The following is a 22,807-nucleotide window of genomic DNA, read 5'->3' as shown; positions in this document are numbered from 1 at the left end:
AAAAATTCTGCTCTAGTTTTCAATAAATAATAAAATAAAAAAAAGTGTAAGACTAGAGATAAAATGAAAGTGTCAAGTATCCAATTTCTTTGGAAAAGAAAAAAAAATAGTGACACAAAAATACAAGTAAAGGATTGTCAATTACCGTATGGTCGTTACGGGAGCAAGTACACGATTTTAGTTTTAGTCTAAACAAATCAAGTATAAAAAAGAGACAGAAAATGTTGACAACACGAGACAGAAAAGGATATGAGTTGATGTGAGTGCGTGAAAGGGGCAGCATCGGCAGCTGTAAAGCTCCTGCATGCTCGAGGCACGCTTCCATTTTCCTTCTCTTTTCTCCTTTTTTTCTCCTTATCCCCCTCTCTCACTCACTCTCACTCTTATTCTTTGTAGTACTCTTTATCCTCGTTCTTTCTTTTTTATCTCATCAATCCCCCCATGCATCACATATATACACATATATATACACATACCTACATGAGTATCTTACTCTCTTTCTCTGACAGACGCGTGCGCACGGCACCTTATAACCATCAACAGGCATCCTCTTGCTTATTCACCTCACCTGTCCTCGTTGCTTGTATACATCTCGACAATAAGTACAACAGAGACGACACTTGGTCACGCTTTGGCCACGCGACTCTATCCCCAATATATGTAATATACAATATACATATCTATATATATATACAATATGTATATATTTATCGTCGTTTCGATTAATCGGAAAACTTGTTTTTACTTCATACTAATTTCATTAATTTGCGTAATTTAAAAAAAAAATTTTTGGGGAAAAAATAAAATTTTGTTTTTGTTAATAAAAGCCAAGTTAATAAATCACTTGATGAGAAGCATAAAAAATTAATTATGCGATATTTAATAGAGTTAAAAAATAGTTGAACATCATTCCTAAAATACCGGAGTATATTTTTTTGTTTATTATTATTATTATAATATTTAAAATATTTTGAGTTAAGTAGCTGAGCATCCGGTATGCATGGACATTTTTTTTTTTTGGTGACAAAAAATGAGTGTATGATATAAAAAGAAACATGTGCATAGATAGAGAAGATGATTCGACTTGTAGTCATCGGCATTCTTTGTAAATTTGTTCATCCACGAAAAGAACATCCCGAAATTTTTTTTATTTATCAAAGGCCTATAATTAATTGTATTTACATTAATTTAATTACCATTTTGGAGGAAATGATTCATTTTTAAACTTCCCGCGAAAATTTAAAAAAAAGGGAAGTTATTGGTTTTGGTCCGATTTTCGAAAATCGAGTTTTCAATAGATCTCGACCTTTTGAGGTCCTAGATAAATATTCTGACCAGTTTTAGACAGACGTCTGTGTGTTTTAACTTCTTTTGTCCGACGATATCTTCGGAACAAATCGACCGATTTGCGGCAATCGGCAGACCTTGTTGAGACTTAGATTTAATCAAACTTAAAAACAAATCGGTCGAGCGAGTTACGAGTTATGCAACCAAAACTTAAAAAATTTTGTTTAATTTTTGTTTTTTGTTTAAGTTGTTAATCACTCAGCCGATCAATTCGAAAATCTAACGTTCTAAGCCTTGGTGAGCCCTTTCGATTGCTGCCAAGTTCTTTCAAATTTGTTGATTTGTTTAAAAGATATCGTCATACAAAAAAAGTTTAGATACAAACACCCATCCACCTACACCCACACGATTGGGTGTCTATCTGAAAATGGTCACAATAGCTTCCTAGGACCTCAAAACGTCGACATCTGATGAAATTTCGATTTTCGCAAATTGGATCGAAACCAAATACTTACTTTTTTAAAAATAATCTTCAATTTTCATAGCGGGAAGTTAAAAAGGTATGGAAAAAATGTATGGTGTAATATATTTTTACAGCATAAAAATTTATGAAAAATATATAATACCTTGTAATTTTCCATAGGGTAGAGGTACCATTCGTGGCCACTGCTCCATTTTTGGACATTTAATACTTTATATTAATTGATGAAGAAGTGTAAAATAAAATTTTCATTTTAATAGTGATATAGAAGTATCTTTAAACATAAAAAAATTAATTATGTTATTGGGTCTTTTACAAATTATTTTATTTTAATTTTTCAAGTGTCCAAAACTGGCCCTAATATGACCAAAAACGGTACCTCTACCCTATAGGTATTTTGGCTGTTTTAGATATAATAATATATTTTCACACTTATATGAACTCATACATTTTTTATAAATTATATAAAAATTATGTATTTTAAAATGTATAATTCGCGATATGTTGCATTGATGGATTTTATTTTATATGAAAAATAAAATTTAAAAAATATTATAATTTTTTCTATGGTATAAATATATGCTTCAAGTCGTTTTATTTATATTTTTTTATATTTTCAGATCCAGTAAAGCATTTCTGATAATTGCGTAAGCAATTTTTTTTGCAAGTATGTGTGGGTGCGTAAGAGGATCTTATATACAGGGCTTTCATATATATTTTATGAAATATGGCAGAAAATATATTTTATTCATATTAGAAAAATTTATATGGAAACATATAATGATTAATATACTTTCGTTATAATAAATACGTATAATATAAAATTTATGAAAAATTATATAATATATATTCGCTACATACGTGGAACACTATATCAGTATCATACATATTTCAGCATGTATAATTTTATATTTAATATTCATATATATATTTACCCATATATCTTTAGACACATTACGGAAAAACATAAAGTATTATATATGAAAAATCATATATTTAAAAACATAGTTAAATTCGACACATATATTGTCTGATACTTAAGTATATTTTTACATATATTTTTACCATATGTGGTTTTTTTCATACGGGACAAGTATGTCGTAAATTTGATTTCCTACACTTTTGGTCTTATTAAAAAATATCATAGAATCGATAGTTTGAAAGATATCTATGTTTCAAGTTTAAAAAAAATTATCAAACTCAAGAGTAAAATTAAAAAATTCATAGTTTTTTTTTATCCACACTAAAGACTAAAGTATAAATTATATTCATCAGCTTATAAAATGTATCAATAAAAATAAATTATTTTTTATTATTTCAAATGCACGAACATTAAACGTAAATCCCTAGACTTAATGAACACGTGAGAAGACGGAAGAAAGTTAAAAAAATATAAAAAGTTTATTTTACTCGTTTACTTTACTCGAACTAACCCGAGTCTGGTTACTAAAAAGTTATCTCCCAGCCTTAAACTTAAAAGTTTCAGGATCTCAGACATGACATTTTGATATTGGAAAGAAAGTTATCGATGCACCAGCACACATGGATGCAATTCAAGCTCGCCCAAGTGTCCAGCACGTGGCATTACTTAAAATCCATCCACATCCATACATTCATATATACATACATATATAAGTATTAAGTACAACGCTACAAGTGATTTATTAAATCTTTGTCAAGATCACACATGTTTCACTCCGAACCGCCTTACCCTCTTTTTCTTAACATCTCCAAAGTCCTCTGTCTCGTTATACAGCTTTTCACTCTTCTTCATAATCTTTCACACTTTCTTTCATAACACCAATAATTTTTAATTTCTGTATCAATTAAAATTTTAATTAATATTTTTTTTTTTTTTTTTTTTTATTGAATTTAATAAAAGGATTATTTTACCAGATAATCAGCAATAAATTAAATTCTTTATTAAAAAAAAAATTGTGTCCATTGACTGTAAAAAAATTTTAAAAATGAAAATGAGTCCATTGGAACGAATGGAAAAAAATAAAAAAAATTTGAAATCATGCTGAGTATAATTGTACATATATGTAATAATAATAATTTGAATAAAATAAAATCGAGTGTAACATAAAGAATAACAATAATCATATACAGTAGGATATTTTAATAATACATTTGGTAGTGAGTTGGAAAAATTGAAAGTATACAATAAAAGAATCAGTAATCAGTAGATATGCCATCATCGACGATAGACATATATATAAGGGTGAATGACGCTGAATGTTTAATATATATATATGTATGTATATATGAAAGGGGAATGGGGAGAGAGAAAGAAAGTGAGTGACGGAGGGGGTGTGGGGGTTTCTTTGTCAAGGCGCGTGCCCGTGCACGTGTGCAGGACCAATGCCTACGCACTTATATATATTTATTTCTTTTTCTACTGGGCTAGAACGTATTTTTCTATGTAATGGTAGGTAGTGTGTAGTATAGCGTCGACCTGTCTCGGTTGGTCTTGGTCTTACGTCAATGCCGACGTAGGTGCCCGCTATTCAATTTCAAAAGGTAATTCAATTCCTGTACTAGGTACCGGGTGCCCCACACTTTTCTGTCTCTCTCGGAGCTCACCGGGACTCAATAACGTTCATTATGGGCCCTATGACCCCTCGGGGGTGGGCTTTTATATACAATGTACTAAATTATACGCGATCGCGAACGCTTTTCAACGCTCCATTGCACCACTTACGTATATTTTTCAAGCGAATTTGTTTTTTTACCAGGACTTGCACGTGTGTAAACTAACGTTTACTAGTAATTACTATTGAATTTTTTTTTGTTTTTACAGTGACGGCTTAGTTATTTTTTCAATAAGTATATATTTTTTATAGTAATTGGATAAGACATTTTGGTTTTTAAAAAATTTTAAAATTATGAGCCAGTCTTGAAATAAATTTATTTAAAAAATGGTTGTAACTTTTTAACTATTGACTTTACGATATTTTTTAACTCAATAAAAGTTGTCGGAAATTAAATTTTCTATGATTTTGGTCTTATTAAAATATATCGTAAGGTCGATAGTTTAAAAAATAAATCCACTTAAAATTTTGCAAAAAAAAACCCAGTTAAAAAAATTACAAAATTATTATAACTTTTATAGCATAAGTTCTAAAAAATTTTTATAAGGACCCAAAATGATGGTAAATTGAATTTCCTACAACTTGTGCTTCTTATAAAAATTTCGTAGGACCAATAGCCTTAAAAGTATATGTCCATTGAAATCTTTACAATACTTTCATTTACAATAATAATAAAAACACTTAATATTTAAAATATAAAAATAGTAATTCTACAAATTACCACAAAAATAATATTTACATTTCATAAATCTGACATTTTTGTTATTATGCCTAGAATTACCTAAATCATCCCTAAAAAATTTATAAAACGGATAAATATTCTCACTGTCAAGGGCAAGTATGACAGGACCGAGTATTAACATCTGTGACATCCAACTCTGAAAATAAAAGCAGGAAACAGACAATCCAGATCCAAGGATTCATAAAATCCAGTAAACGTAAAAGCAAAAGCTTTTATTTGCTCGACTAGTCCCATACTGCAGTGTAAATAAAAATATATCCATATAGGTATATATGTAAAAGTGATGCACTAGAGTCCGGTTATAAGAGCTTTAAAAAGGCTCCGTTATACCCCCGGATGTACTCCATATATTAAAAGTTATAAGTACATATTATTATTATTTTTATTCTTATAAATTCAGTCGAGCCCTACTTAAATATTATATACGTCGGCTTACGGCGAATTTTGGCTTAGGAACTGGATTCAGTCGAATGAAAACCTGGGTACGATAGCAGGATATATATATAAAAATCCCTCTCATCTTTTTCTCGCATCGCATCAGCTTTTTCTAATGTTAATCACTGGGGTGAAATTTTGATTTATAAGCGCGCATACCTACCCCGTTCCCGCTTTCTACCTCTCTCTTGCTCTTGCTCCCTTTCTATTGTGCGATATAGTCTGATCTAATTAAAAAAAAAAAGGAATAATAATAAAAAAGAAGATATGATAAAAAGAGGGTAAGAGACCGCATTATCGGGGTGCTAGTGAATAAATTGTCGTTTTAACCAGTTGGGCCGGTGAATATGCCTTATATTCCTTTTTGATCATCCAAACTCGTTCATTCTTTTCTTTAGTTATATAAATTTTTTATACGCTATATTATTCCGTCGTTGTTTGCATCAATTCTTAAACATTCGCTTGAATTATTTTTTACTTTTGCGCTTGAGACCCTCACTACTTTTTTTACATTTATATTTATTTAAATTGTCAACGAATTTTTATTTAATCATTTTTTATTCCGCTTCAAAGAAATATTTATTTTTAATAACATATACAGTGATTTTAATTATTACGTATAATTTATAACGAATTAAATTTATTAATTAAAGTGAATTATGACAAATATGTTTTAATTTTTTATTATGAAAATTTTTACGAAAGTTTGAAAAAAAAAAAAAACGTCAATAAAAAGTGCGATTATGAATAGAAATTTTTGTTAAAAAAAAAAAAAAAACTAAACTTCAAGAGAGATTTTATTTAAATAAAAATTTGAAGCCAAACTGAGTATTTTGCTATACTTTAGTTTTTTCTACTTCAGCAGCGTAGTTTTATAAAAATTCAGTATATTTTCTCTTCGAAATTTCAAAAATTAATTACGTGTTATTTTTTATAGATACAAAAATAATTTCTGATACTTTTTTATGTGACTTTTTTTTCTCTACAACTTTTGTTTGAAAGTTTTTCACAAATTTTTTGTTTTTCATGAAATATTTGCGAAAAATCTGTTTTTGAGGGTGTTTTTATTTTTTTTCTCATTAACCCTTCGGGTGATGATTTTTTTTATTTTAGGGGGTGATTGTGGGTGAAAACATAGGCCTTCAACCAAATTTGCACCAATTTCCGAGAAATGTCTCTCATTTCGGAGTTTTGACTGCACTATTCGAGAAAAAACTAAATCAGAATCGCGGTTCAAAAATTTTATTTCAATTGAAATCAAAATTATTTGAGATTCAAAAAAAAATTAAATTTTCAATAAATATTTGAAGCCCGATCGAAAATCTTTTCTGTTATAGTTTACAAAAAAATTGAATTAAAATGGCGATTAAATTAAAAAATTTTTAATTTTGAACTTCTCGCGGATAAAATAAAAAACATAATATTTGAAAAAGTTCTGGATATATGAACAATCTGTTAATACTTTTTTATTTGTTACATAATTTTTTTTTAATGTCATAAATAAAATATAATGAATGTGTAAACATAAATAAATGAAAACCACATGACGATCTCATTAAATTGCGTGAAATCCATATTTTTCTCACCTCTCAACAAAAAAACCTAAAACATCATCTCCGCCTACATTTTTTCCCAATATATTAACTACACTCATATGTATATACGTATATGTATATAAATCCCATTAAGTATCGTTGTTTTGCAACAGATACGAAAACAGAAATTTAAAATCCCGCTGAGAACCTAAACACGAATACATGTGCAGGATAGATAAATAGATGTGCGTCATGGTGATGGTAGATGAAGTAGTCGGTGAAGTAGTTGGTGAAGACCGGAACTTTTAAGAGTTTCACGAGAGCTCAATATCTCCGCCCCGTAACACGAGACTTCCGTGGCGAACCGAATTCCTCCCGCCCATCCCCCAACAATTTCATATTACTCGTACAAACTCTACATAAAATAAAAGACGGGAAGATACCGCCGGATGTCTCTGCTCGCGATTCTACTCTCCCATCACTCGATATTTCCCAAAAAAAAAAAAAAAAAAATTTTTCTCCCAATAAATTCAATTTCGATTTCAATTCAATTGGATCGAATAAATAATAAAATAAAATAATAAAAATTGAGCACCTGGATTTTCAATCATAAAATTTAATAAACCTTTCATCCCTTGGTTTAAATATAAATTCATTTATTCATATCCGTAATTAGGGCGTACCCGATCCCTTTTTATTTGTCGAAAAAAAATTTTGATCTGGCGCAGAGAATCGGGAAGCAAAGTTTTGCCAAATAATATAAGATAAAAAATGACTTGGATCGTAGTTGCTGTTGTGTTGGATACTAAAATGCAAATGCCGAAATGTCCATTTATTCATTTCTTATCCCACCAACGAATCTTCTTGTTCTCCTTAAGGCTAATCTTACATCAGGCTCGTGGTTTAAAGCCCAAGGATCATACCAGCAAAAATAATCAGTTAAATAAATTTAACATCGACTTTTGCTAAACAAAAATTTTATTTATTTTTAATTAAACTTTCAACTCTGGGTTCAAATATATACCTTTGATTTATTAAACATTTTTTATCAATATTTTAAAATATAGTTTTTGAAAAAGACTTTTTTTAAATTATTGATATAAAAATTTTTTTAGGTGAAAAGTAAAAAAAATACTAACTGCTATTACTTGATCAATGTGACAATAAGATCAAGTGTAACTAAAAGATTTTTTTTCTCAAAATTAATTTTAATACAATTAATTTGATTGGATAATTTGGATCCTTCAAAAAAAAATTAAATCCACCTATAAAATAAATTTTTTTTAAATTGTCTGTTAATTATTTTGTAGTAATAGCACCTGATTACACCGCAAAAAATCGTGAGTGAATTCGGAGTGATTACGGATTTTATTTAAATCCGAATTCACTCCGTCAATCGGAGGTTTGGAGTTTAAAAAAAAAATACTTTGCATACGGAGTAAATAGGGAGTTTATTTTTCTACCGGAGTGATTTCGGAGCAGTCTGAATTTTATTTCAATCCGCATTAACTCCGATTCGGAGTTTCAATACTAAAATAAACTCCCCTTCGGAGAAAATTTAATTCCGAGGGGATTAAATAAATAAAAAATAATTTGCTCCGCATTCACTCCACAAACTTTTTACAGTGTAGCAAAAAATAATTTTCAATTATCATTCATAAATTCTACATTAATGTCAACAAGTACACTGAGAAAAAAAACAACTTTTAGAAATATTGTATTTTTTTCTAACAAAAAATTATGCTATTGGAAATTTTCAATCTCATACATTTTCAGTGCCAAAATTTGAAGATTTCATGCAAAATCATTTTCTTAATCGTTCAGCTCGTGATATGCTGATCTTTACTACTTAAGAAAATATTTTTTATACAAAAGTAATGTTTTCTTTCAGTATATTATTTTTAATACTTATATATTAATTGACACTCATACTAAATTATAAAAATTTTTCCTGCGTAATTTTACCAGTTTACTATATAAAAATAAAATATAAATAATAAAATATGAACTGTATAATTTCTTAAAATTTAAATCAACTAAAATTTCCAACAACGAAAATTGAACAAAACCAAGTTACCTCTCATAGACAGACTTTTATTTAAAAGTATTAGTAAAAATACGTTGTACCATATGGTTTGCGCAGCAGAACCATACAAACAAATACACACACAACCACCCCAATACCGGAAAGAAACGGGCAAGTATTAACGCACATACACGTACCTTTGGAAGGGCGAATATGCGGCGCGTGCTCCAATCCCCTCTACAAAATATTCTCTTTTCCCCTAAGTGCTTCCTCTGCATGGATATACTATACTTATTATCCATACTACACTTTACACACACAAACATATGTACATATACATACATTTATATATATATATATATATATATACATAGAACCATGATGATGGCGAAACCTAAACCATCTCTCTAGAGCTCACTCCGAATGTGGACGCCATGCGGCGCGTAGCACGCGACAACTTTTATATTTTTTATTAAATTTTAAATAAACTTACATGTGTTCAAGTGTTGTGCAGTGTTTATTACTATTCCTCATATATTTAATATATATGTATATTAAATAATAAATAAATATATAAGTAGCCAGTGGATTAACGATCTGGTGATCTCATAGTTGGCGCCAACCAGACAATTGGCGCCTACATAAAATTTAAAAAAACTTTTAATAAAATATATAAATAAATAGCAAGTGAAAGTTTTAATAACTATATCTGGATAATACGAGATAAAAATGGAGCGAATTATTCCCTGACACTTAACTCTTATTAATCGGACATTGTCTTTATTTTTTTTTTTTTATTGTCAATAAGAATTTTTATTATCAATTAAATTTTGTCCTCGAGACGACTGTTACAGACTATTTTATTTAATAATATTAGTACTTAAAAATAAAAAAGCCACAATGACAACGATGGGCGTGACTGTTTATTGCAACCGCGTGCAGATCAACGGTGACCAAGAGCAATTAATGTTACTACGCACACTGCAGGACAATGAGAGTAACATTTTAGGCAGCTCACCTCATCTGATTGTACAGAAGGGTCTTAATCACTCGAATAACAATAATCATCATAATCATAGTAATATTGTCTTACCGCCTTATGACCCGACCAGACTGAAGAAGCACGGGAAGAATGGCCAGCCGCCTCCAGTTGCCGTTGCCAAACGAAATGCACGTGAGCGCAACAGAGTAAAACAAGTAAACAATGGATTCGCTACTCTAAGACAGCACATACCCAATCATATTGCCGCGGGGTATGGAGACCGCGGTAAAAAATTATCTAAAGTCGAAACTCTGAGGATGGCCGTTGAGTACATCCGCGGGTTACAGAGATTGCTCGCCGAAGCGGATGGTGTCGAGTATGACGCGGGTAATAATCACAATATACCTTCACCAAGTAGCAGTATCGTGTCTGGACACAATGGATCTGGTGAAAGAATTGTTTTTGAAGACGAAGGGAATAATGAGGATGATGACCATCATAATCAAGATGACGACGATGACTCCCGCGTTACTCGGTAATTTTTTTTTGTAGTTCAAAATTTAATTTATTTTAAGGTAACCGGTATTATTATTTTTTTTTAACGGTTGTATATTTTATTTTTTTGTTGTATTGCTTAAATTAATTCACCGATTCGAGTCTGTCCGGCTTGGGATTTTACAATGAAAAGAATAGGCTGGTAAGGGAATAACGCGCGAATGTATGTATATATATACGTATATTTTATATAAAGAAAGTCCCCTATAATCATATTTTCTCAGGATTTATTTAGTTTTTTTTATTTCGCGTTACACATAATCCAAAAAAAATTAGATGAGGGAGATGAATTTATTTAAATATTTGTTGCAGACTATCGCCGGTGGTCGCGACGTCGCCGAAGGACTTGTACCAGTCGACGGGAGATGAAGAAAATTTGGAGCCAACGGGAGTCTTGGCGCAGACGGTTGTGCAAAATTTTTCGCGGAGTTTACCGTCGCCCGCGACTGAGTATTATCAGAATGAGGAAAATCTAGAGCCGCAGATCCTGTCGCCGTACAGCGGAGCTGGGGATAGTGAGGAAGGTGGAACCATTTACGCGGCGAGTCCCGAGGGATTCTCGGGGGCACTTTATTACAAACAGGAGATCACGGAGAACGGGGAGTTCATGGATGTTGTGAGCTGGTGGGAACAGGAACAGGGAAGACTGGTGCATCACACCCAGCCACATGCCCAACGGCTTACCCATGTCTGATTTTAAAAGTACCCACAAAACTAAACCGGTAAGTCCCGGTTTTTTATTTATTTTTTTTTTTTTTTTCATGTGCTTCATTTTATTACGATTGAAGTTGAAGAAGTGGAGACTGAATTCGATACTATTTTTTTAATTACTTTAATAATTTTTAAATCTATTATTTTATAAATTTAAATATTAGAGTACTGGGTTTTGAAATTAAAATTTTTCAAATATTGAAAATTTTTTATAATCCTGAAGTTAGCAGGCAATTAACAATTTTCGAATTTTCTTTTCAAAAATTTAATTTACAAAAAAAAAAATAAATAAAAATATGCAAACGTAGAGAATTAAAGAAACTATAGGTGCAATTATTCTCAATGTTTTTTTTTTAAATTAATCGTTGTGAAAAAGAATTCAAAAATCATTAGACGTCAGCTAACTTCAGTATCATAAATTTTTTTTTAAAATCGTCTTTTGATGAATTTCGTTTCAATTTAGAATTTTTTTCGTTTTACGATGAATTTATCTATTTTTAAGATTCAATAATAAATTTAGAGAAAAAATGTTCAATATTTATAAGTATTAAAAAATTTTTTTTTAATTTCCTGAGGAATTTAAAAAAAAAATTATTTTTTATTGATACATCCATTTTTACTTAGAAATTTATTTATTTACTTTACAATAATGCAATCGAACTCGCAAATGATTTAATTTACGCAGAATTTAATGATTTTAAAAATTAGATTATTTATTTTAAAGAAAATAATTTTTTAGTCCTTGAAAATTCATTTAAAGAAATTTCCGTCTTGCATCGAAACAATTGTAATTTTATTATTTTTTAAAATATTTAAATACATATACAGCTGATTTTGCGTAGAACAGCAACAAACTAGACTTAATTTTTATTTTATCAAAAAAATTTCCAGCCTGCATATTGATTTAAAAATCTAAAACTTTATAAAATTCTTTACGTTTAACTTTACTTAAAAATTTTTCATCTACAAGTGAAAAATTACCAGATTGTTGTACGTAAAATTTAATGATTCATCAGCTTCCATCATTAGTTTAAAAAAAAAATATTTTTAGTTCCCAGAAATCCAATTAAATGCAGTAAATTTTTTTTTTACTCAACCAATTTTAGAACTTCGTTAATAGAAAAAAAATTGTCGTCGTGTTAGGCCTTCATTAATGACCTTTAACTCAATAAAAATAAAAATAAAGTATACACGTGATGGTCGTAGACACGGGATGCGTGGAAGCCCCGCAAGTGGAAACTCGTGTTCTTAAAATGTATTTCACGGACACGTGGTTCCAAGTGCTTAACTAAAATAAACTTCATAGCCACCGAGACCACTTGCAACTAGACACTAGCGATGAAAAGGGTTGTGTTGAGCGGTTGAGACCCTAGACTATTCATTTGTGACGTGTTTAAAGGTTCATCAAGCATCGATACCGTCCCCATTCTCATCCCCATGATGTCTAACGTCCTGTTTCGCTCCGGATTTCTAACTCTGGGTATCACCCACATGCGCACCATGTTGGGGTGGATGAATGACAAAAATTTTTTTCATTTGTAGTTTATTGTTGTAGTTTTATACGCGAATTCACTTAAAGGTAACCTTGAATATCCTTAAAGACCGAGCGAATTAAATAGCAGACCGCGAACGGAAGAGAGACTCCTACTGCCATGTGCCCGGAAACGTGCGTCGAGATGTCTCTTGCTCTCTGTCGTGTATTATAGAATTTTTATTTCATTTTATTTTATATATACGTATATTAAAATATATATTTGGATTTGTATTTGTACTATACATTTTGACCCTCAAAAAATCATGTGGTTTCACTTCTTCCTCCTTCTTTAGTTTCTATTATTCTTCTTCCGTTCAACCAAACAACTGCCCCCGTGAGACTATACTGCTATTTTTTTTTAATTCATTCAACAATTAATTCAAAATTTTTGCAAAACTATCAATAGAAATTTTTTAAGCTCAAAACGAATTTTATTATTTTTTTTATTTATAAAAAATTTTATTCTTTCATTTACTATCAGAATCTAATCATCTAAAGTCAATCAACTAAAGGTAAAAATTGTAGCAAAAAGTCCTTTCATTGATATGAAATTCACACCATTCTCCTCAATTAGTTTACAAGTTATAAATTTCTAGTATCCAATTTTCAAAATCATAAGACTTTGATAATTTTCATTAAATTTTATATCTCAAAACCTTTAGGGTGAAACTCGAGCAATCGAAAATAAATATTTTATTTTGCCTATTTTTTAAAATTTGTAAAATATTTTTTCTCATTCTCAATTACTTTTAAAAAATTTTACTTAACATAAAAAAAGTAAAAGTACTTTTACTTTTTTAGAAATTTTTTTTACCACATGCTCCGTAAAATTGAATGGTGGTTTTCTTTATAAATTTAAAAATGATCCATAATATACATGCAAAAAAATAAAAAATAAATTTTATTCGGACACTTTCATTCATTTTTATTATTTGAATAATGAACTCGCATCAAAGAAGGCAATTCATAATAATATAATATTGAAAGCGAAAAAGTATAAAAGTGATTCTCTGAAATATATTGATACGAAAAAAAAAAAAATACTCACTCTTGGTCTTTAAATTTTATTGTTTGAAATGATAAAATACGTCATCTTGCCATCCCGAGTTAAAATCTAAGGCATACTTTAAACCTAAATGACCATTGAAAACCTACTAAGACTTTTTAGGACATAGTCATTGTAAAAGATTGGAATTAACCAATAGACTCGCAACGGCATGAATCAGACCTACGAAGACATATATCATAACGCGAACAAACTCTTGATTTTTTAAATTGACCCTCTGTTAGTCCCAGGCTGCTTGTTGTTCCCGATCCACCCTTGGATGTCATTAGCCTACTGGAGAGATGACTGGATCACTTGCATCAATTTTCCAGTAGTCCGCGAATTACCAATTTTACCATTTTGTAGTATTCCGTGCAAGTCCTTCCTTCTGTTAAGTCGAGTTACGTTCGTTTCACGATTTATGGCTATGCAGGTCTAATTCATGCCTCCATAAGTCTAAATAGATTCAATTCAAGCCTTTGTAAGTCTAAGTAGGTCCATTTTAAGCTTTTTTAATAATTATGTCCTAAAAAGTCTAATGTAGGTTTTCAATATTCATTTAGGTTGAAAGTATGCCTTAAATTTCGACTCGGGCAGGTATAGTCGCGTCAGTAATACTTTAGGTTAATTCTTTCACATACATCGGAAACCCACAAACACAAGTAAAATTTTATTGTTTCAAACTATAAAAACTGATGCGCTTAAGATATTCTTTCTACAATTTGAAGAAAGTAATAATTATATAACGTTTTATATAAAATCAATAGCTCGACATTGAAAATCTTATTTATCATACTGAATGTTTTTTTACTTTTTTAACATAAACTTTAATGTTCCAAACAGCGAATGTTGAAGCTGAAACATTAAATTATTATAATTTTTTTTTTTTATCTACCAAACAGTAATTTCTATTACTTGTAACATTATTTATTTATATATAAACTTTAAATTTCAATATTTAAATTAAGATTATTATAATTTATTCTATAAAACCACGAAATTGCTGTTTGAAATGATATTAAATTGTGACCACATTCTAAATTTTAAGTTATCAATTAATAATTTTTATAATTCATTTTTTTGCGTGTACAATCAGTATATACATGCATGCATACGTACATATACATATGTATGTAACAAATGTATGCACGCTAAAACTTTGACCGAGTGGTAGATTCTGTTCTCTGTTTTCTGGTCTCTGGGTTTTGGTCTCTGGTCTTTAGTCTTGTCTGGTTCACTACATGTATATGTAGTTTAACTTGAACTTAACTCGAGAACCACACAATATAACAGAGACGTGCCATATGGGCAGCAATGTGATCAAGCAAGAGTCCATGTTGGGTGCTTACCATATGCTCTCACGTTCCGCTCAGCAGACGGACCGATTTTTCGTCTGTATTCTTGATATCTCCTACAAGTCTGTGAGAAACTTGCATCTTCATGTCTTCCTTTCTTCTAAAAAAAAAAAAATAAATAATTACAATAATAAGCACAACAATTACTTGAATAATATATACAGATATAGATGGACTTAGAAGCGAAAGAAATTAAAAAAGTTTAACGTAACACTCAAGTTAAGTCGGTTATTATTATTTTTTTGTTTTGTATGGATATTATATTTTAAATAGCCAGTGTTATGCTGGTAATGTTTATTGATAAGATAGAGACGTGTGTTCGCTCGTGCTTACGTGACATGCGGGTGCACCAGCATAATTAACGTCTTTTGTTTCCGCGACTGTTGAGTTGATTAATTTAAATATCACTTAAACTTAATGCTCGAGAAATTTTTAACATTTTTAAGAAAAATTTTATTTTATTATTTTTCAACAAGTGGTCAATTTTTTTTTCAAATTAAAATTTTTTAATTGTCGGCATAAAAATATTTTTTAAAAAATTAAATATCCAAGGATCTGATGACCAAAAATTAATATAAAAAAAGTAGATTTAAGAAAAAAATTTCGTATTTAGAATGAGATCCAGTTATAAGAATACAATTTTTTGGTCATATTTTTTTTTTTTCAAAATTAATTTATTAGGGCTTAGTTTAATTTAAAGGCTTAAGTAGTTGGTATATAGAATAACTGACAGAAAGTCAAGAAAGGAATTTATTAAATTAATTTGCCGCGTCGACGCATCCATCGTAAAGTTTGTGGATGACCTCACTTTATAATTGTCATGAATTGCTCGCTCGATCGCCGTCTACTCATATCACACAAACTCCCTTCCTACAGACACATCATAAATAAAGCATACACTTATTCTTACACTAATTTATTTTCTATTTCCATCGTCCATCAGCCTATATCTCCAGATGGAAAATGACTCAAAAATTAATGTGACACTCATACTCAAGGCGCTTTAGTCCTTTGATTTTTAGTCAACTTACAACTTCCATACGATTCTGGACCACTTGAGAATAATCTTGTGATAAAACTTTAACTTTTTTTATATTTTTCCAAGTCTTACATTTTATAGCATTCATATGTCTGCTCAACTGTTTCAAGATAGTATTTTTTAATTATTTTTTATCATAAAAAATTAAATTAAGGGGACCACTGGTGTGACCGCCTGAAAAAAAGATGATTTTTGGGAATTTTTTTAAAGGAAACTACTGCATGGAATATTTTAATGTTGTAAGGATATATTTGTGGATATCTAATGAATACAAGATAAAATTTTTGGACCAAAAAATTCAAAATTCAGCGAGTTATTCACAATCTTTCAACGCTCCAAAAAAAAAGTCCCTTCACTGCAGTGATAGCGATCTTCACAGTGCATGAAATAAAAAAAACCGAAAAGTTTATTAAACTAAAAGTATTTCTCGTATTATGACCCTCGGGCTAAGAAAAAATTAAAACTTAACAGAATGGCGGAGTTATTAAAAATATTTCAAATTTGGCGCGAAAAACTGGAGGTTCATGATATGTAGAAACATGTATAAAAAAAGCTGCAATTCGAATCAAATCGATCGGATGATTTGTCTTCGAGTTATAACTGCAGCAAATTTGAAAAATGTATTTTCGAGAACCGATAAGCGGCTGCTCTTCAGATGGCTGTAACTCAAAAAAACCATTTGAGATATGCATTAGAAATGGTCATTTTTAAAGGTATAGACTATCGAAATATGCAAAAAGAAATGATTTTTTCAAAATTTCACACTAGTTGTCCCCCTTAAATTTTTTCAACCAAAAATTTATTCCTGTACAAATTCTAAAAAATCAATAACTTAATAAACTGATTTAAAAAAAAAAAGTCACCGTTAGACGTAACATAAAAACTCTAAAAAAAAATTACTTCCGAATTATTTTTGGATTCAGTAACAGTCTCATCGATATCGTCCCTTAGGATGCACGTGGAGCGTGTCTTTCTGAGGGTAAAGATACTTTTGTATCCTCTCTTTTTTTCTTTTTTTTTTTTTTACTTTTTTTTCTCTTTGTCCACCGTCCTATTGTCCTGCTCACGGTTATATAAGTCCTACATATGTGTATAGATACAATACTTGATATATATTTACACTATATGTGTACATACATAACAGTACCATCAGAACGCACAGTAGCTAAAAGTCTAAGTCTAAATTCACCGATGATTCATGAGCATGAGTATGAGATATATTTTTTTTTTTTTTACCTGAACTAGAAAAAATTAAGTCCACCAATTTTTCGCCTGCACTCTTTTCATGCCAGACAGTACGTTGCGAGTAAAACATAAAAAGTATCGTGGGAATTACGCTTTAAATTGTAGTCGGTAAAAAAAAGAAAAATAAATTTATTCGGCAAAAAAAAAAAAAAAAAAGTTAACGTCCTCATACGTCATATGCATTTTATTTTGTATTCATACATATTGTTACCTGCATATTAAATATATGACTCAAACATAATTTTTGTTGTTGTCATTCTTTTTATTATTTATTTATTAATGATTTTAATTAATAAATCGATACACAATCGAGTTGATGCAATCCAAAGTCAACAGTTCGAATCCTTGTTGAAGTTTTTTTTAACCAAAATTTTTAGATTTTAATTAGTTATTAATCATCTTCAGCATTTAATTATTCATAAATACTATTTATTAATAAATTGTTTTGTAATAAGTTAATTAACAAATTAATCAATTAATTTTTTACTGATTTGTTCCCTTATTCTGCGGTTTGAATTTTCATTAGAGAATTTCGTAATATTTTTTACTTATTCATGTTTTTTTATAAATAGTTTTGAATTCGTTACTAGTAAATTTGAATTAATTACTCTATTATTAAATTTTTATTGAAAAATTTCAATTGAAGCCTGTACTGATTGAATTTTAAAATGCGTCATTTGAATTATGGAATTTTTTTTAAATAAAATTTTTATATGGTCCATATTTTCATTGAATAAATAAACTATTTAATGAATTTTCACTATAATTTAATAATTTTAATGAAATTTCAAACTCAGATGGTCAAATCTTTATAAAAAAAAATTTTACATTAATTAGTTCATTTATCATTAAATTAATTTTACTTCATTTTTATTTTTTTATTCAAAAAACCTCAAGTAAACTCTAGTATACTCAGAGAATTTCACGGTATTTTTGACATAAAATTTATAGAAAAATTACTGTAGTAGTAGCAAGAGAACAGTATGAGATTATAATAAAAATTACCGTTTCTATGGAAATATGTTAAATGCATCGAACAGAACTTGTACTGTAATTTTGACAAAACAACAGATCAAATTTTATTTTAGAAATTTTTACTAGCTGCATTGTAATTGATTATGCTAAATTATAAATTTAGTAAAGCATTTCAAAGTATAAAATAAAAGCAAAAAATTAAGAAAAAATTTATAATTAAAAGAAAACGGGAAAAAATAAATTAGGTACATTAATTAGCTCAACCTATATGCAATCACTCAGTAACGACAAGATATATGCATGTTAATTTTGTAAAATTAAACTAAATTTACCCATAAAAATTCGTAACGATTCAAATACATATACTCTGGTGGATTCAAATTACAGTAAATTACGGTAGCCACCGTAATTTATGGTCAAATACGGTATTCTACGGTAAATGTACGGTATTTTACGGCAAAAGTACGGGATTTTTACCGTACATTTGCAGCAAGCTTGCGGGAATTCATCGTAAAGTGGAATATTCACTGTAAAAATGGCAAAAATAAAAAACATACTGTGCTTATGGCAAAAATGCCGCAAATTGCCGTATTTTACTGTAATCCACTGTAACATCCCGTAAATTTCCATATATTACTGTAAATTGCGGCAAATTTGCCATAGAAATACTATATTTTACAGTGAATTGCCATAATTCGGATCCGCTAGAGATATCTATAATTATTATACAAAAGAAAATTTATAAGATAGTATATCTAAAGATGTTACCTTTTACGCATCAATACGTCACGTAATTCATTCTAACCTATCAGTAAGAGAAAGAACGAAAAGAGCCGAATATTTCCGAATGAACTCGAACTTGAAAGATTTCTGATAAAATTATCATGTTGTGCGGTTAAAAGTAATGTAGTTAAAAAAAAAGTTTGAATTTTTAAACTTTCTATTGCACCTAATTTTGTTAAGTTATATTTTATTGTAAATATTGAAATAAAGTAATAGATTTTTTGATAAGAAATATTACAGTAAAAATAGTCATCTCTTAGAGTAGATTTTAATAAAATTTTATTAAAAATTGCTGAAATAAATAGTTAATTCTCAACAATATCGAAGTAAAATTCTCCGCGTGTAGTCTAATTCTTAAGCCCGCACTTCTAATTATTATTCAAATATTTTTTGCGCTCTATATTTTGTTCTAATTAATTATTAATCAAATATAGTTATTAATAATTTATAAATGATAAGTAATTATTCAATTGATTGTCATTATTTATTGTAAATAAATGATGACAATCGATTATTAAAGACTAAAGTTTAAATCTCTATAAGAAATACCAAAAATTTTAAACTAATAAAATCATTATTATTTTTTTTACAGATGCAGATACAAGTATACGAGATAAACCTAAAAAAATTGTAAAAATGGACCAAATAAGATGTTTACTGCTCATATATATAATAAGAATAAGGAAAAATTTTATTTAAATCCGGGTCATATACTAAGAAATTAAAAACGCCCGTATAGTCATCACTGTCTTTGTGATTTAAAAACAACTGTCAACTATTTTTAACGTTACATATTCAAATTAAAAAGTTATTAATGCTCCTATCGCCTATTCATGCTGTCATATATATACGAATATATATCATGAGTAAGTTCGTGCCTTGTGTCAATAAAAGTTTCTCCGTTGATAAATTTTTTAACGTAAAATCATTATTTATTATTTTCTTTTAGTAAATAAATAAATTAATTAAAAATATTTATGGATTTATATTAAAAATAAAAATAAATAAAAGCCAAATGATATTAATAAAATTAGTTAATTAATATTTAAAAAGCGTCATAATTGTCGCGTGATCTAATCAGGTTAATTAGTGCCTTTGTGTGGTAATGCCGCTATAAAAATATATATATATATATATATTATATTTTGTAGAAAGAATATTAATGATATGAGACAATAGCTTTGCGATAAAAGCATTTATATAAAGACAGTCGAGTGCATTTTCTATACAATCGAATAATTTTTTTTTTTTTTTATCGATTTAAACTTTAAAGTAAACTCTCATTAAATAAAGCGCAGTATATATTTATTTATATATATTATTACGGATGAATTAGAGTACTTAAGTTTGCTCAAATCACTTCAACATTAAAAGTTTAATTATAGTTATATTAAACTGTAAATTATAAACTTTAAAATTTATTTTTTACTTAACTTTGATAATAAAAAAAAAAGTATTGTATTATTAAAAAAAAAGAAAATAATGATTCCATGTATATTATAATTATTACTAATTATGTAGATTTAAAAGCTGTGAGATATTTACTGGTGTAAATAATTCACTGAGATAAATCAAAACTGTACATAAAAAAGTGCCTTAGATTTATTTAATTATATGAGATTTATAATTAAGTGTATATTATTATCATGTATATTTTAGAATGTAATTATTTTTGTAACTACTGTCGAAACTATTTTTTGTACTTTTAATTTTTTATAATTAGTATTTAAAATATATTTGATATTTATACTAAAAAATATTTGTTTTTATTTACTGATTGATATTTCAGTGATGGATGGAGGAAAGTGAATGCTGTTTATAAATTTTAGAAAGAAAATTTAATTTTCTACAACTTTTGATTGATTAGTTATAGTTGTAGTGTCAATAGTTTCAAAGTTATAAAGATTTTAAGTGGAGAAGACATCGAAGATATCGTTGAAAATTTTTGTAAAGAATTAATTAATTGTTCAAATGGCTGTAATTTTTAAACTATTGTTTTATAGAAATTTTTTACAGAAATCGAAATTGTAGATAATTAAAATTTCTATAATTTTGGTCTTATTAAAATATGATGTAGAATCATTGGTTTAAAATATACAGGCATTTGATCTCCAAACGATCTCCAAATGATCCATTTTGAAATTTAAAAAATCAATTATTAAGAAAAAAAAATTAACAAATTAACTAAACGAATGTAACTTAAATTATTGAGTTAAGAAATTTTTTATAGACACTAGAGTTATAGAAAATTAAATTTTATACAAATTTGGTGATATTAAAAATTATTGTGAAATCAAAAGTTTGGAAGATCTAGAAATTTAAAGCCTGACTTTAATTACTTATTTAAAAAAAAATTTTTTTTGAACTGCTCAGAAAAATTGAACTATTAAATTACTTACAAAAATTTTCTAAGACTGTATTTTATTTAAATTATCGTAAATTAAATATCTATCGCACTAATCATATTGAACATCTGGCAGTGTTATATGTCTACTCACAACATCTCTACTCAAGGGAAGTAACTATAACTCTACTCACAGTTTTTTTTACTCAGGTTTAACTCTACTCAGTTATTTTTTTACTCAGCTACAACTCTACTCACTCACAACTTTACTCAGATACAACTCTATTCGCTCACAACTTTACTCAGCAACAACTCTACTTACAAAGAGTTGCTATTTTATCGATAGGCTAAAATACTTGAGTAGAGTTGTAGCTTAGTAAAGTTGTCGCTGAGTCTAGTTGAAGCTGAGTAAAGATACAACTGATTAGAGTTAAGCCTGAATAAAAAGAACTGTGAGTAGAGTTGAGGCTGAGTAAAGTTATCGCTGAGTCTAGTTGAAGCTGTGTAAAGATATGGCTGAGTAAAGCTGAAGCTCAGTTGAAATATATTTGAGTAGAGTTGAGGCTGAGTAAAGAAGTAAATGAGTAGAGTTATAACCATTGATTTCCCTTGAGTAGAGATGTTGTGAGTAGACATGTAACACTGCTAAACATCTATTTATTTCATATATTGTCTATCAAATTTAAAGAACAACAGTATTTTTTCTTTCATAAAATCGTTTAATTTTTTCCTATTGAGTAATAAATCAAACTTGCTTCATCATTTATTTTTTTTGCCCAAAATTTATAAAAAAATAAATAAATAAAATAATCGTTGCTGTCAATCGTATTTCTTCACCCTCTTTCGCCCCTAATTTGGTCGTGCTCGGTTAACATGAGCAACAAAACAACAAAAAGAATAAGTTCGTTAATTTTGTTACCCGATGAAATTGGTCACGCTCAAGGGCTGATACATCTATTGATATATATCTATATAACTCACTATTACACACTAGACATTAAATTTTCTGTTTATATGAGGTGGGGTCTCTTATTTTCCTCCACGAGGGTCCGTTTCCGTACATAAACTTTCACTTACTGTTTTTTTTTTCAAATATATACTCACAAATATATATATGTAATGTACATACATGCGTGTGA

At 28.7% G+C, this 22,807-nt stretch overlaps 1 protein-coding gene and 2 long non-coding RNA genes across 3 annotated transcripts in view; 2 read left to right on the top strand and 1 right to left on the bottom strand.

Moving 5' to 3' along the window:
* Positions 1-2,632, top strand: part of LOC130677482 (uncharacterized) — a 166,679-nt gene extending 164,047 nt beyond the window's left edge. The window contains exon 6 of the long non-coding RNA XR_008991620.1: positions 2,389-2,632. This is a non-coding gene — a long non-coding RNA (uncharacterized LOC130677482). The remainder of the gene's footprint in view (positions 1-2,388) is intronic.
* Positions 2,633-7,547: 4,915 nt separating this feature from the next.
* On the bottom strand, positions 7,548-9,493 carry LOC130677942 (uncharacterized). Its single transcript, XR_008991736.1, has 3 exons — positions 9,298-9,493; positions 8,214-8,339; positions 7,548-8,039 (listed from the first exon to the last, which is right to left on the bottom strand). It is a non-coding gene; the product is annotated as an uncharacterized LOC130677942 (long non-coding RNA).
* Positions 9,494-9,538: 45 nt separating this feature from the next.
* LOC130677941 (uncharacterized) lies at positions 9,539-21,009 on the top strand. Its single transcript, XM_057484880.1, has 3 exons — positions 9,539-10,617; positions 10,950-11,359; positions 19,917-21,009. The coding sequence occupies exons 1-2, from the start codon at positions 10,001-10,003 to the stop codon at positions 11,329-11,331; spliced, it is 999 nt and encodes a 332-aa protein (XP_057340863.1). The 5' UTR covers positions 9,539-10,000; the 3' UTR covers positions 11,332-11,359; positions 19,917-21,009.
* Positions 21,010-22,807: the final 1,798 nt, after the last annotated feature.

This window comes from Microplitis mediator, chromosome 11 (genome assembly GCF_029852145.1).
Source record: "Microplitis mediator isolate UGA2020A chromosome 11, iyMicMedi2.1, whole genome shotgun sequence".
Classification (NCBI taxonomy): domain Eukaryota; kingdom Metazoa; phylum Arthropoda; class Insecta; order Hymenoptera; family Braconidae; genus Microplitis; species Microplitis mediator.
Note: the sequence above shows the minus strand (reverse complement) of the source record. Positions and strands in the feature narration are given on the sequence as shown.

Bases quoted from the DNA above. Each gene is read 5' to 3' on its own strand.
- LOC130677941 (XM_057484880.1), top strand. From the start codon at position 10,001: ATGACAACGATGGGCGTGACTGTTTATTGCAACCGCGTGCAGATCAAC. The intron at 10,618-10,949 runs GTAATTTTTTTT...TATTTGTTGCAG, and splicing joins GATGACTCCCGCGTTACTCG to ACTATCGCCGGTGGTCGCGA.